The sequence below is a fragment of the Sceloporus occidentalis genome, unplaced genomic scaffold, assembly GCF_023333645.1.
Source record: "Sceloporus occidentalis isolate IW3139 unplaced genomic scaffold, rSceOcc1.0.p SCAF_6, whole genome shotgun sequence".
NCBI lineage: Eukaryota > Metazoa > Chordata > Lepidosauria > Squamata > Phrynosomatidae > Sceloporus > Sceloporus occidentalis.
This window is the reverse complement of record NW_028316986.1, coordinates 133,611,693-133,626,238: the sequence shown is the minus strand read 5'-3', so window position 1 is coordinate 133,626,238 and position 14,546 is coordinate 133,611,693. Positions and strand designations below refer to the sequence as shown.

The 14,546-nt window shown below is 38.2% G+C and overlaps 1 protein-coding gene across 1 annotated transcript in view; it reads right to left on the bottom strand.

Moving 5' to 3' along the window:
* Nucleotides 1-14,546, bottom strand: part of LOC149311412 (dystonin-like) — a 401,747-nt gene that overhangs the window by 362,994 nt on the left and 24,207 nt on the right. The window contains 1 exon segment of the mRNA XM_089531013.1: nt 9,494-9,682. Coding sequence (XP_089387139.1) covers nt 9,494-9,682 — 189 coding nt within the window.

Genomic DNA, 14,546 nt, shown 5'->3' with positions numbered 1-14,546 from the left:
TGAATACTGAATAGTTACAATGAGTAAATCTAGCTAAGTGTTCGGTATTCATGATCACTATTTAGTCACAGTTTTCACACTATTGCTACAATTGTAACTTCCCTTGCCCAAACCTACTTTATCAGGCATTAATTGCAAGGGAAGAAGGAGATCCATTCTGCTGGCGATTAGGCACGCTGAATGACGTTTCCATCAGGTTTGGGGAGTTGGGCCAGGTGAGGGTTTTTAGTAAAGTATATCCAGGGATAGCCAGGTTGGCCTTCTGGCTCATGATACTAATTCAGGAGGCTTTCCCTTCCCTACCTGGGGCATCTAAGAAGACTAGAATTTAGGCCTGCTACATGCAAAGCGATTTTCCACCAATGAGCAAAAAACTTTGATTTCAACCAGGAAAAGGCATCTACTATTTACAAACATACTATTGTCTTGATCAAAGGAACACTAGAATCTTATAGTTGTTAATATTATTAACTTTGCATAAAGTGAGTATAAAAAGTATTATAAACCCTGACAATGTGTAATTGACATTGATGGTTTGTTTGTAAGCTGGAACATTTCATCACAAAGAGAGATGTCCATCCCCTCCACTATACAGGCAATCTCATGTATGAAGAGAGCACACCACACTTATACCAAATTATGCAGACATCTGATCTATGAGATTATTCTGCCTCAAAAAGCAGGGTACATCTACTCTGAATCAGTTACCTGTTCCTTTGGTTAATTATTTTTAATCCCAGTCTTTTCTGCCTTCTTTTTACTCAGTTCATTTTGATGTCATAGAAATAATTTTAAGTGATTAACTGGATATACAGTACAAATATGTACACAAACGAGTGAACTTTATTTCTATCCCTGTACAGAATATACATTTATATTTAAGTGTTTTACTTTAGATTCCCCTCTAAAAAATATATTTTTTAAAAAATAGTTAATTTGTTTTTTTAATTACATTAATTACTTTAACTACCTGTGTATGAATATATGAACTACACTGACAATATTATATAAAATTGAAATTTTATACACAACCTATTTTGTTATATTAACTGATTGACTACTGATTTGCAATTTGTTTAGAGATCTTTTGGTAACTTTATTATTTATTTCTCAGTGGATATTTTTAAATTAAAGAAAGCCAGGGAAGAGAGCAAACCCTATTAATTCTTGGGAGTCACCATACTTCTCTGTAGACATGTATAAGATTGCATCATAAATAGTTTATGTAACAGAGACTCATGACAAATTCTGAAATGGTGTTTTCATGTCTTTCGCCTTTTTATGAAGAGTATTTTTTTTTAAAAAAAAGTGCATATGGAGCAGTGAACTAGATTGGGGCCATGGTGGGGCAAAGTCTTCCTCCCCTCATATCAGTCATAATCCACCCCTCATCTGATTTTTTTAAAAGAGCCATGAAAGTCCTTAAGATGAAAATAACATCATATTTGATCCTCAGTTTCTCTTAAAACAAGTTAAATATTAATATTAATATTAAATATTAATTTGACAAGTTAAATATTAATATTCTATTAATTCATTTCTTTAAATGATAAAATGTACATCTTTATTTTTTATTAAAAAAGAGTGAGGGCGTTAAGACTGAAAATAAACATTGGGTTTATTTCACCAGTTTACCTCCTGAGAGCAAAGCAATTGTCCAGGGAGGAAGAGCTGAGTCTTCGTTATTGCTGGCCAGAAAAAGATGGCTTGTGAGCCCTCTAGGGAGAAAATGTCAGAGGAAATACAAGAATGTTTAGGCATATCTGTACAAGAGGTAGCATAGGAAGCTGCCATATATTGCATTATTGAACCATTGGTCCATCTAGCCTGGTATTGCCCATTCTGGTGTTCCAGAAGTTCAGGCAGAACTCCTTCCTAAACCTAATTGGAGAATCCTGGATTTTCATAGTGGTCTTCCATCAGAATATTAAATAGACCTAAGCCTGAATCTCACACTCACACATACCATTATATATTATTACTATAACAGGGATAATCTACTTAAAACATTGTGCTTGGGACATAGGATACCACAACAACAAAAAGGCTACTTCTTGAGAAAGCAATATGCATTTATTAAGTTTTCTCTACCCATCAAAAAATTATTTGCACAAAGGGGATCTATGAAGAGGAAAGGCAACCTAAGTAGGATGGAAAAAATAAAAACAATCATGTCTTGGAAAAGGGGAATGATTTCTGAGCCAAAAGGAGTTGGAGGGTGGCTTATTTAATCAGTAAGATGCAAGTTAATGACTACAGAAGGACAAAAACTTATTTCCAAAAGCTCTGTGTTAGCCCCTCTAGTATGTCCTTCATAGTATAAGGTTCTTAGTTTTTATTTTAATTTAAAAAAAAACATACTACTATGTAAAGAGATTTATGCACAAAATAGCCTTAGTGTCAGTTTCTAGGACAACTAAGAGAACTGTATGATAGACAAATTACTGGTTGTTACACAACTGCCATGAACAAAAATCCAATTTAAAGCATCTGGCAACATCCAAGGGCATTTCCCTCTAACAGCAGCTTATCAGCTAGTTTTATGGAATGTGCCAAGAAAAACAGAAAAATATCTTAAAAGCACTGAAAATAGCTGAAAACTACAAAACATTGACACCTATCTGCTCCTTTGCACTGTTATGCCCTTTCACTCCTGATGTATGTTGGAAGCTGTGAACCAAGTGATCCCTGTCTATAGTGTGTAAAAACTGCTTAGGAAGATTTATTTTTGTTAGTCTCCTTATTCAGCACTTCTGACACTTTGCTCCTTGAGCTCTAGTAACCAGGAGTAGTCAGTCAAAAGAGATCTTGGTATCCTAGGCCAGGGTTTCTTCAATTTAGCAGAGGCTGCTGGGATGAGATAAATTATTATTGTTTTTAATTAGAAATGTTGAAAAATGAAGAAAAAGAAGAGGAGGAGGAGGGGGGAGAGGAGGAGGAGGAGGAGCAGCCGCCGCCATGGCAAAAGAAGAAGAAAGGGAGAAAGGCACAATGTTAAAAAGACATGGGACAGAAAGCAAAAGAGAAGGAAACAGAATGAAGAAAATGATACCGAATGACAGAACATTTTAATAGGTCAAAATTAGAAAATAAAAAGTGTATGATGGGGAATTGGAAAAGAGTCAAGATTAGCCCAGCAGCGACAGAGTAACAAGATGCAAGAGTGAGAGACTGGGGGATATGCAGACTGATACAAATGTATAGAATAGCATGAAGTAGAAGACTCAACTGGGCCCAGTTTTAAATCTCTAACTGGCTTTGAAGCTCACATGTCTACTGTAATACATATGTAACATTGTACTTTTTGAACATCCCACATCTCAAGGACACTGACTGGAGTTACAAGGGAAGTCCCCAACTGGAATCCCACTTCTGCCCTGAACTCACTGAATGGCTTTAAACAAGTCATTCTCTTTCACCCATTATCCCTCCTCCTGCAATATGGGAGGGGAGGTAAGAATACTTTGGATGCAAGGACTGTTAACTAAATAATACATGTGAGGCATTTAGAATACTGGAAAACATAACAAAACTTTAAAATAATAATAAAAAATATTGAGATGATGATGATGATGATGATGATGATGATGATGATGACATCATGATCAAATCCAGACCTTACCATCACTTCCATTCCTGACAGTCCTTCCCCTCCAGATTTAAAATACTCTTATTCTTTCCCTCGTGAACTATTGCTTGTTCTACAAATCCTTCTGCATGATTTTTATTTATCTATCCATTTTTTAAATAATTGGCTGAAATTTTATAAAGTCAAAATGGTAATAAGTGAGTATCATTTTTACTAGATTTTAACACAAAGAAAATTTCATACATGCTGTGTTTGTAAATAATCTGTAGACGTGGGATCCACAAGAAAGGATAGATGAAGACCGTGAACTAAAACATGGGGTGCATCTACACTGGAGAAATCACGCAGTTAGACACCACTTTAAGTGCTGTAGCTCCATCCTATAGGATTCTGGGATTTGTAGTTTTACAGGGTCTTTAGTCATCTCTGCCAAATAGTGCTAGTGTCTCACAAAAATACAAATCCCAGGATTCTGCAGGATGGAGCTATAGCAGTCACAGGGGTGTCAAACTGCATTATTTCTACAGTGCTGATATACCCATTAGGAAACTACAAGCCAATGGATGATCAACTCAATCTTCTTCATGTTTATTTAAATACAATTAATGTCTCTCTTTTACCCACTCTGGCCGCCCTGAGGGTTGCGGAGGAGGGGTCGGCATCTTATTATCTAAGTCCTGCCAATTTCAGGTTCTCTCTCCTCCCCCCAGCTATTCCTTCTCCTCATTTGAATTACACTCCATTAGACTCTTTTTTCCTCTGCAACTTCAGGTTGCCATCATCTATCGTCCTCCTGGTTCAGTGTCTCAGTTTTTCACAGATTTCGAGTCTTGGTTGACATTTTTTCTTTCAGATACTGTCCCCTCCCTGATCTTAGGTGACTTTAACATCCACCTCGACGATCCCAAGAATTCCTCAACCTCTCGCTTCAGCTCTCTTTTAGCTTCCTTCGGTCTCCAACCACATTCCAACTCTCCAACCCATTCCCTTGGTCACTGTCTTGACTTAGTTCTCCCTTCCAAGTGTGTCATGTCCGACTACTCAGCTTCTGACTTTCCACTATCTGACCATCACCTACTTTCCTTTACTCTTACCTACATCCCACCTCCCCATCATACCGTCCTCCGCCAGTTCCGCGATCTTCATTCTCTTAACCTTAACCATCTCACTCACTCCTTGGACTCATCCTTCGCTTCTCTCAATCTTGGGGACTCTGCTGATTCAGCTATGTCTTTACTGAATTCTACTCTCTCTTCAACTCTTGACAGCTTTGCCCCAGTATCTATGCGCGTGTCCTCCTCTTCCTCTACGACTAGGCCTCAGCCCTGGATCACTCCCATTGTTAGATTTCTCCGGTCCTGCTCCCGAGCAGCCGAACGTCTCTGGAGAAAGTCCAGGGAGTGGGCCGACTTTATCCACTATAAATTCATTCTTTTATCTTTTTCACGCGCCCTGTCGATGGCAAAACAAGACTACTTTAAATCATTGATCTGCGCCAACAAGAGGTGCCCGCAGCGTTTGTTCTCCTGTTTCAACACACTGTTAAAACCCGCTCCTCCTTCCGTCTCTCCATTATTTTCTCCCTCCGACTTGGCCAATTATTTCATTACAAAGATCACTACCATTCGTTCTGAGTTAACTCCTCATGATTTGGCTCCCACCATTAATCTCCTCACCCCTCCTACTAATAAACTCTCTGTGTTTCCTCCTGTTTCTTTGGAAGAACTCTCTTCGCTGCTGAACTCATCAAAACCCACCACCTGCTCTCTTGACCCACTTCCTTCTCGTCTTCTAACCTCTATAGCTTCCTCTTTGTTACCCTCCCTCCTCTATATCTTTAATCTCTCTCTCTCCTCGGGTTCCTTCCCCTCAGTCTTCCAACATGCCTTAGTTTCCCCTATCCTGAAAAAACCCTCTCTCGACCCCTCTTCCTTGGCTAGCTATCATCCAATCTCTCTTCTTCCTTTTCTCTCTAAGGTGTTGGAACGAGTTGTCTATTCACGCTGTCTTGAGTTTCTTGAAACCAACTCCATTCTGGATCCCTTCCAGTCTGGTTTTCGCCCACGGCACTCCACAGAGACGGCCCTTACTAAGATCTCGAACGATCTTTTGCGGGCCAAGGCAAATGGTCTTTATTCTATCCTTGTCCTTCTCGATCTGTCTGCAGCCTTCAACACCGTGGACCACTGTCTCCTAATAGATGTACTCTCTGACCTTGGTTTCTCGGGCCTTGTTCTCGATTGGTTCACATCTTACTTGTCAGATTGATCTTTTTCGGTGGTCTCGGGTGGTCAGACCTCCTCTTCTGTCCCCTTATCTGTTGGAGTTCCTCAGGGCTCTGTTTTGGGTCCCCTTCTGTTCTCTTTATACACACTCTCCCTTGGCAAACTTATCAGTTCTTTTGGTTTCTCCTACCATCTGTACGCCGATGATACCCAGCTGTACCTTTCCACCCCTAATCTTTCACCAGAGCTAGAGCAGCAAGTGTCGTCCTGTTTAACAGCTGTCTCCCACTGGATGCACCATCGGCGTCTGAAGCTCAATATGTCCAAGACCGAGCTTCTTGTTTTCCCTCCTAAGCCCACCCTTCACTACTCCTTTTCTATTTCTGTCAATAACGTCTCTATCCAGCCGGTCCAGGAAGCCCACAGTCTTGGTTTCATCTTTGACTCCTCTTTGTCATTTATCCCCCAGATCCAGACTACAGCCGAAGTCTGTAGATTTTTTCTCTATAATATCGCCAAAATCCGTCCATATCTCTCAGCTTCTACCGCAAAGACACTGGTCCATGCCCTAGTGGTCTCACGACTAGACTACTGTAACCTCCTCTTGGCAGGGCTTCCCCTCTCTCATCTCCACCCATTAATTTCTGTTCAGCATTCAGCTGCACACGTTATTTCACTCGCTCGCCGTTATGATCATGTCTCCCCTCTGTTGTCCTCCCTTCACTGGCTCCCTTTTCCTTTCTGCATCAGGTACAAACTTTTGCTACTCACCTTTAAAGCCCTGCATGGGCTGGCCCCTCTTTATTTTACCGATCTTCTCTCTCCCTACATCCCTACTCGCACTCTCCGCTCTGGTAGCCAAAGTCTCCTCTCCCAACCCAGGGTCTTCTCTGCCCCATCCCGGACCCGTCCCTTCTCTCTTGCTGCCCCTCATTCCTGGAACCTTCTTCCTCTGCATGCACGGCTCATCACTTCCCTAACCAGCTTTAAGGCTGAGCTGAAAACCATATTGTTTAGGGAAGCGTTCTCAGGGAATTTGTGATTGTCATCTGGCTGTCTGATAATATTTGATGTGATGTGATTTGTTTTTATATTTGATGTTTTTAATTAGTTTTTTTCTTTTCTATATGGTAATTTTATCTATTCCTCTTTTTAATTGTTACTATCTTAGAGTGTATGCCTTGGGCAGGCTATTATATACTCTTTAAGTTTACTGACTTTGTACAGCGCTGTGTATAATTACAGCGCTTTAGAAATAAAGTTTAATAATAATAATAATACTGTAATAATAATAATAATAATAAATCTTTTTTGAAAAATTATTGCTTGCATTTAAAAAGCCCCAGCTCAATTAGAAGATCAGTGGAAGTATCCGTGGAAGGAAATAGAGGTTCCCAGTTTCCACATTTCTGTCACCAGCTGCCCTTCTTCCTCAGCCCCAAGTGTATTCAGTTTCAGAAATGTGCAAAGCTCAAAAAAAAAAAATTGACAGATGCAAATAGGAAGATTGTGGTGGGTGTGAAAGAACTATTCTGTTATCAGGTTTTTGGACATAACGTAACTGGGTGTAAATGTATTCTGTGAGGAAAATATACTCACTCACCAAGCCAACACACACCTCATATCAGAAAAATTTGAAACATTATGGTAATCTGAGTTCAGAAAACTAGAAAGGTAGTGGCCAGATAAAGGAACATCTTGAAAGTGAATGTTTGTGAACCACTCAGTGTTAGGCACTTTCGTAACTTTTATATCGTATTGATTTTAGTAAAAGAATTAAATCTGTATCTTTTAATGCAAAAATCTATGAAAATGTCAAGTGCTTTGGCAAGACAGTGACAATTAAAAACAATAACAGATCAGCCTGTTCAAAACCAAAAAATAATCTTGACAACTGTTCTATATCAAAATTGGTATTCTAATACAAATGCCCAGTTAGACTAGATCTGGCATTCATTACTTCTCATGAGGACATATGTTCTTTGATAATATCATTTCTAGGTGATAACAGAAAAACATTGTGTGAATCCTTTGAAGCATAGTTAAAAGCAAACCCACAAAAAATGTGGGTAGGCACTGAAAAGTTAATTGTTAAATTGTAAGTTTGAATCACCCAGACCCTTAGTTTGTTTGTTTTTCATTTGCCATCCATAAGTGTACAAACGTGTGCTGGAAAGTAAAAACAAATCTGGCATAAAAGAACACTTGCAGATAAAACTAAAAATGTTACCAGCCAGTTCCATATGTTACTAGCCCCCACCAACAAGTACTAATTTATAAGGGCACCTCAAACATGTCATTTTCACCCAAAAGTCAATCATGTGGAATTCAATTGCACATGACAAGTATGTTTAAAATAGGATCCTAATATACAGTAATCAAAAGCCTAGAAGGTAAAAGAAAGAGAATCAGCCTATGTATAGTTACTTAGAGGGCTACCGTCTTCCTATAGAGCTTGGAATGGTTTCTTTTTGGACCAGAACTCCCAGAATTCCCCAGGCAGCATAGTCAGTGATTGTAATAAACATTTTTTAAAGAAAACAGCTAAACAAACTATCCTGTTAAAACTAACACTAACTAAAACAGTTTAAAAACATTTCAAATGTAACTATGCACATAAAATTACAAAAAACATTGAAAAGGCCCCACTTGTGTCCTCACCAAACAAGAATATGATGATTGTGACATTTCCAAGCTCTGCCTGCTATACATTTTGACAATGTCTACACAACTACTGAAACACATAAAAATTAAATTCATGTCTAAAAGAGCAACAAGACAAGTACTCCTGAGAACCAAAGAATTATCTGATTGGATTATACCAAGGTTCCACCTAATACAACATGCAGTCTTCCATAGTAGTCTAAAAGATACCAACATGACATCCTCAAGGAAGGCATACAGAAGCTACTCTTTGTTCTCGTCTTCCAGTAAAAAAGGTATATAGTCTTAGAAGATGGAGATTCCATTTAGATTAAGATGGCTAACAGCTATTGACAAACCTATCTTCAACCCAAGCTAGCAGCCTTCACCACATTTCATAGTAATAATTTCAAAAGAGCAACCATGCTAAATCGTTTGCAGCAAAAACAATGAAGAGTTCTGTTACACCTTTAAGACAAACAAATTTATTATAACATGATTTTTTAGGGATTATAGCCTACTTTACCATAGAGTGACACAGAATTCATTGGGCTTCCCATGGTAATGAATGTGACACATTTCTGAATACCAAACTGCTTTCCCAAGACAGGGGACTCTCATGTGTAATGCCTTTACAAAGCTAGACTGCAATTATTAGTGTAACTAATAGTGTAAGAAGGAGATACTGCCATTCAGTACTGGACTGAAAGTAACTATCCCCTTGTCACTAATAATTATGTTGCCTCCTGATTGGTTGGTTGATTTTACAGGAAAAGGGTGTACCAGTTATTCCCTCAAGCAGCCTTTCTGGTGTCTCCTCTCCATTCATCCATTTTGAAGAACAGGAAGTAGACAAAGGAGTACGATAATGTTAATGGGAAGAGAATTCACCATGGAATGCGATAAAGTTTAGATTTCTTATATCACTTGACCATTACATAATGATTCTAGTTCTTTTTTGTTTCTTCTTTTTTTTTTTTTTGTATTCTGTTATAGTTGTATAGACCGTTGTACTAAGAGTAGAAGGAACACTTACTGGCTTTCGAGTAGGTGTGACTTGAACAGAATGGTAGAATTCTGGCTGGACTCTGCTGGCTTTCTTGACTTTTCTTTTCTTAACAGATGTTTCTTGCTCACTCAGTTGACGTGTTTCTACTAAGGGCTGTGTTTCTTCCAGACGAGGTATTACTCGTCTTCTAATATGGCGTGGACTTGGTCTAAATCCCTGTTAAAAGGAATGAAAAGGAATTTTATAGTACCCGGTGGTTATGATTCATTCTGTGTAATAGAAATATTATATAAAATAGAACTAGTAGTCTGATTCACCTCTAAATATTAGACAATGATTGATACATTTTCTTATTAAGCCTTTAATTTCCACCCTTTTACATTACTTTCTCTTCAGTAATTTTTTTACAAAGCTGAAAAGGAGTAAATCATTGAAAACCCCAAGCTTGATTTCACTTTGATTAAAGCTAATAACCAAAATCTTAATAGGGAAAAAATGTATTATTCACAACCAAGATAAATTAAATATGTATGAGAGAGAGAGAAATGCATCCAAATCTCCACTGTCATTAAGCTCACTGGGTAATCTTGGACTAGGTACTAACTCTCAACCTAAACTATTTCTCAAAGATGTGGTAAGGATAAATGCAAGACAGAGCATTCACTATACATGGCATCTTGAGGTTGGGAAGAACCCTTCTTGGGAAGAAGTGCTGGGTAATAAAAATTAATACATACATAAATAGTAGCTGTCCAGTAGCAATGATGATTATTGCCTCACTTATTTTTCTGAAAAAATGCAGGCTTGTAATGATGCTAATATCCTGGCTGAGACAGTAAATGGAGCCTAAACACTTACACCCAAGAGCACTCATATATTTCAATTATACTTATGTAAAGATATAGCCCTGTAGTATTTTGCCTTGCTTTTTAAAAACTTTGTGATTAATTTTGTTTTTTAATACTGCGTTATAGTGTTTAGTAAGCACTGTATTGTTGGTTTTCTCCAGTCATCTTTATCATGCTATTTCTAAAGCAGTTCAAGTCCCTATAATCATTAAAGAGTAGAACTTGATCTAAAAGTTCCAAAGCAATTAAAAGTTTATTAAAGTAATAAAAGAAGACATATAATCCAGGCAAGTTTAAAAGCCTTTTTATGTCCTATTATTTTGGTCAAAGATATTCAACACTGAACACAATCCAATCAAACAAACCAAATCAAAATTGAAGTCCCGTTAGTTTCAGTGTTGGAGTGTTCAAAACACAGTCTTCCCACTGAATTCAAAGGGCCTCTAAAATGCTTAATTTTGAGAGGATTGTGTCTTCTGAAATCAGCAAGACATAAATGCTACCCAGGACTTTATTACATGTGGCTTTTAAACCACCATAAAAGTTTAATAATAGTGTCTTTGACGGTATCTATCACACAACGCCATCTCCCGCTTGTCACTGCCTTATCTTTCAATCGTGGCTAATCTACACTTTGCCATTGGTGGGGAAAACTTATCAATAAGCTCCTAATATAGAGCTAGTAGAGCTGCTAATATAACGCTAGTACACAGGTGTGATAAACTATCCTGTGGCAGTCCAGAATTGGGTGAAGAATTTTTCTTCTTTTTCTTTTTTTGTTAAATTGCATTGGCACAATTTCAGAATTGCATTAAAAAAAAACACATACAGAAACAGAAAAACAAAAGGCACATTGGGTAAGGCCCTTGGCAGGAAGATGGGGTTAAGGATGAGGGTGAAAGAGAACATGCAGGACCAGCAACAGCCCAATCATGGTACTGAAGGGGTATACAGTAGGGAGTGCTCTCAATCCGGTGCATATGCACTTTCCTTCATTAACATAATTGTGGCATGTCCTTAGAGTTCATCTCATCATAATAACAGCACAATCTAGATGCAATCTAGATTTTCCTTTTCTGCATATACATTTCGATTCAGCAGAAATTAATATTGTTCTACATTAGAGGGTATGGGTAGAGAGAGAGAATATTGCTAATTATAGCCAAAACTATTAGAAAAAAGGTAGATTTTAAATAAAGAATTGATGCATGAAATAACTACAGTATTAGAAATTCCAGTACCAAAGTAGGAAGATGGTTAACCAAAGTGTTTGGGACTTAAAATGAAGAAGAAGATGAACATGCTGGATATGCAGCCCAACAGATGCAAGCAGAACAAAATTTTGAGCAGGGTTGCTTATGTAATAGAAGAATCTGTGAACAGTTAAGCAGCTCCAAAAGTGCTTAGCGATACATGGCAAAGAGGGATTTAACTGTGTGCAAATGAGCCTTGACAAATAAATTAACCTGCAGGTTTCTGAGTTAAGTAACTGTTCTTTATAGCAGCTGGTGTAATAATTGGTAAAATACTGTGCTTAAACTTAATTTTGAAAATATTAACCTCTCCCCATTTCTCAGCACAATATTCCATGAAATAAGATTGTTGTAGCTTTAAGACTTCATCTGCTGTTAATGCTGGCACTTACTCCACACTCCAAGTCATAATCTTATATTTATATGGTTTGCCACAAGAAAGAGAGTCCTGAATTCAGGTGAAAGTATACAGCACAGTTAAACAAGCTAGCTCACACACTAACACAGTATGCTTGGTTTTAAGTTACTATGGGTGTTTGGGAATAAGCTCCATAGATCTCAATGGGATTACTTTTAAATAGGTATGTACAAGGTTGCAACTTAATGTTTATCATAAAGCTTGTCATTATGGAATTACTGATATGGTCTGTCCTTGTAGGAACAAAGCTGTGGCTCCCATTAACTAGCATAAAGGGTTCCTTCAAGTCATTTAACAGCCAAAGAGTTGAGAAGACAGCATCTAATAGAGTGGTATGCCACCAGTCTTGCCCCAGTCATCATTGCCACAGTCAGCATGGTCACAGAAAATAACTTTATCAATCTTTGCTTTAAACACTTGCAGGCTGGTTGTATGTGTGTAGGGTGGAGTGAGTGGGTGTGTATGTACCTAATATACATGAGAAGAGGGAGACAGAGCTTGGTTGTATGAGACAGGGAGTTCAGGCTTCAGTCCTAAACACACTTGGTAAAGTGTAAGTCACACTGTATGCTATTGGACTTACTTCTAAGTAAACTTGTCCAGGATTGCTGTGTGCAACTATGAATTTGAAATGAGTTTCTATACAGTATTTGCACAATTATTCATACAGTACTTAGTGACTGTCCTCGGGACAATCTGGATGTCCTCCAGTCCCTAGGACACAGCCTTGGCAAGCTTATCGGATGTCAGCTTCCTCAACAACTCTAGCCACAAGATGCAAAACAGGAAGAGACTCATATAAAAGCCACCTGTTAAGATAAGCTTTTAAAGCTATAGCCTTCGTTCCGCTTGTGTTGGTTGGATCAGCACCTAAGGTGGGGGACAGCAACCAGTGTGTGAAATAAAGGCTACAGCTTTAACCATACCCCACCGTGCTGCTCCAACCAAAACAGCAATTGGCAGTAGCTGGCTGACTCAGTGACCCATAGAGATGACATCTGCAAAATGAGTGTGCATGGCAGTTGATCTGGGGGGGGGGGGGGGGGAGAGAGAAACCTCTATTGTAGCTGGAAAAATTTGCAATTAAAGTAAGTTATATATACAAGCACAAGTGCAAACTTTCTCTTATGTTCTTGACCTTTCAACTACCAAAGAGACAATCTGCTTTTTAATCTGAATAATAATGTGCATTTTGACATAGCATCTTTGAGACTGAGAGGAAGGAACTGGTAGCATATGCTTTTGTAGACTTAGGTTTACTTCCTCAGATGTGCCTGATGAAGTAGACTTAAGCCTAGTAAAGCTTCTGCTACCAACTTCTTCCCCTCAGTTACTTTCAAAGGTAATAAGAGACCCTTTGTATACTGATCCAGACTAACACGGCTATGCCTTTGATTAAAATGGAGCACCCTTAAGCACCTGTAAAGGTGAGAAGTTCCTGGAAGCAAACTCTATTCCTGAAATGAAGTGTCACTCAAAGTAGTTTGCAATCTGGCATGAGGGCAACAATGCCCAGAGTAGAGTTATGAAGAGTGGGGAGTTTGAGGGCAATGCATCAGAATTCTGCCCCCCATGACTTTTTCCTTTAATCCACTAATTTCAAGCATTGCACAGAATGAGACACTGAAAACTGTTCACACCTAGAACTTGTATAGTTGCTGTGTATGCATAACTTTGCTAATCTAGTCTTTCTCTTTCTCTTGGATGCCTAAACTATCTAAATACTTCAATGAATTTTTAATTTACTGCAAGGCTAGAAAATTGGAGGCTGAAGGAAAATTTAATTTGGAGAGTAAAGTTCTTATTTGAGGGAGGCAATGCTCTCATTTTGTCCCCCCATAATTATTCTGGCTATGGCAAGAAAAAAAGTTTTGAAAACATCCCAGTAGTGAACACTCCTTGCTTGAGCCTAAGGCTGCAAGCCTATGTACACTTACAGTGGGCATTAGGTCTGATCAAAAATGTAGAGGATTGCACTGCATGAGTACAAACTAATGACACTAGATTTATTATTCTTTCTTATTAAAAATATGTTTTTGTAGGAGCATCTACTCTTTAAAAACTACATCTTAATAGGATTTCTTAAATTAAAAAATTGGTGTGCTTTCTGCTATTTATGTGAAATAAAGAATTAAAATTTCTTCCTGGATCAGATCAGGAAAATGGTATATACTATCCTTGAGAATCTGTGTAATAGATTATGTTAATACCATATACAGTGGGCCCTTGGTATCAGCTGAGATTTGGCTCCAGGACCCCCTGTGGATAGCAAAATCTGTGGATGCTCTCAAGCCCTATTAAAAACAGTGGCATAGTAAAATGGTGTCCCTTATATTTAAAAAAGTAAATCAAGATTTACTTTTTGGAATTTATATCTTTTTAATATTTTCAAGCCATGGGTGCTTGAATCAATGGATAAAAAATCCGTGGATACAGAGGGCTAACTATACCACTAAATTTCCATTATAGTGTTAAAGCTGGTGTGTTTTCCATTAGACCTTGTAAAAAAAAGTAAACACAGGAACACAGTGATGTTTATGCCTAACCAAACTGGACTAAAA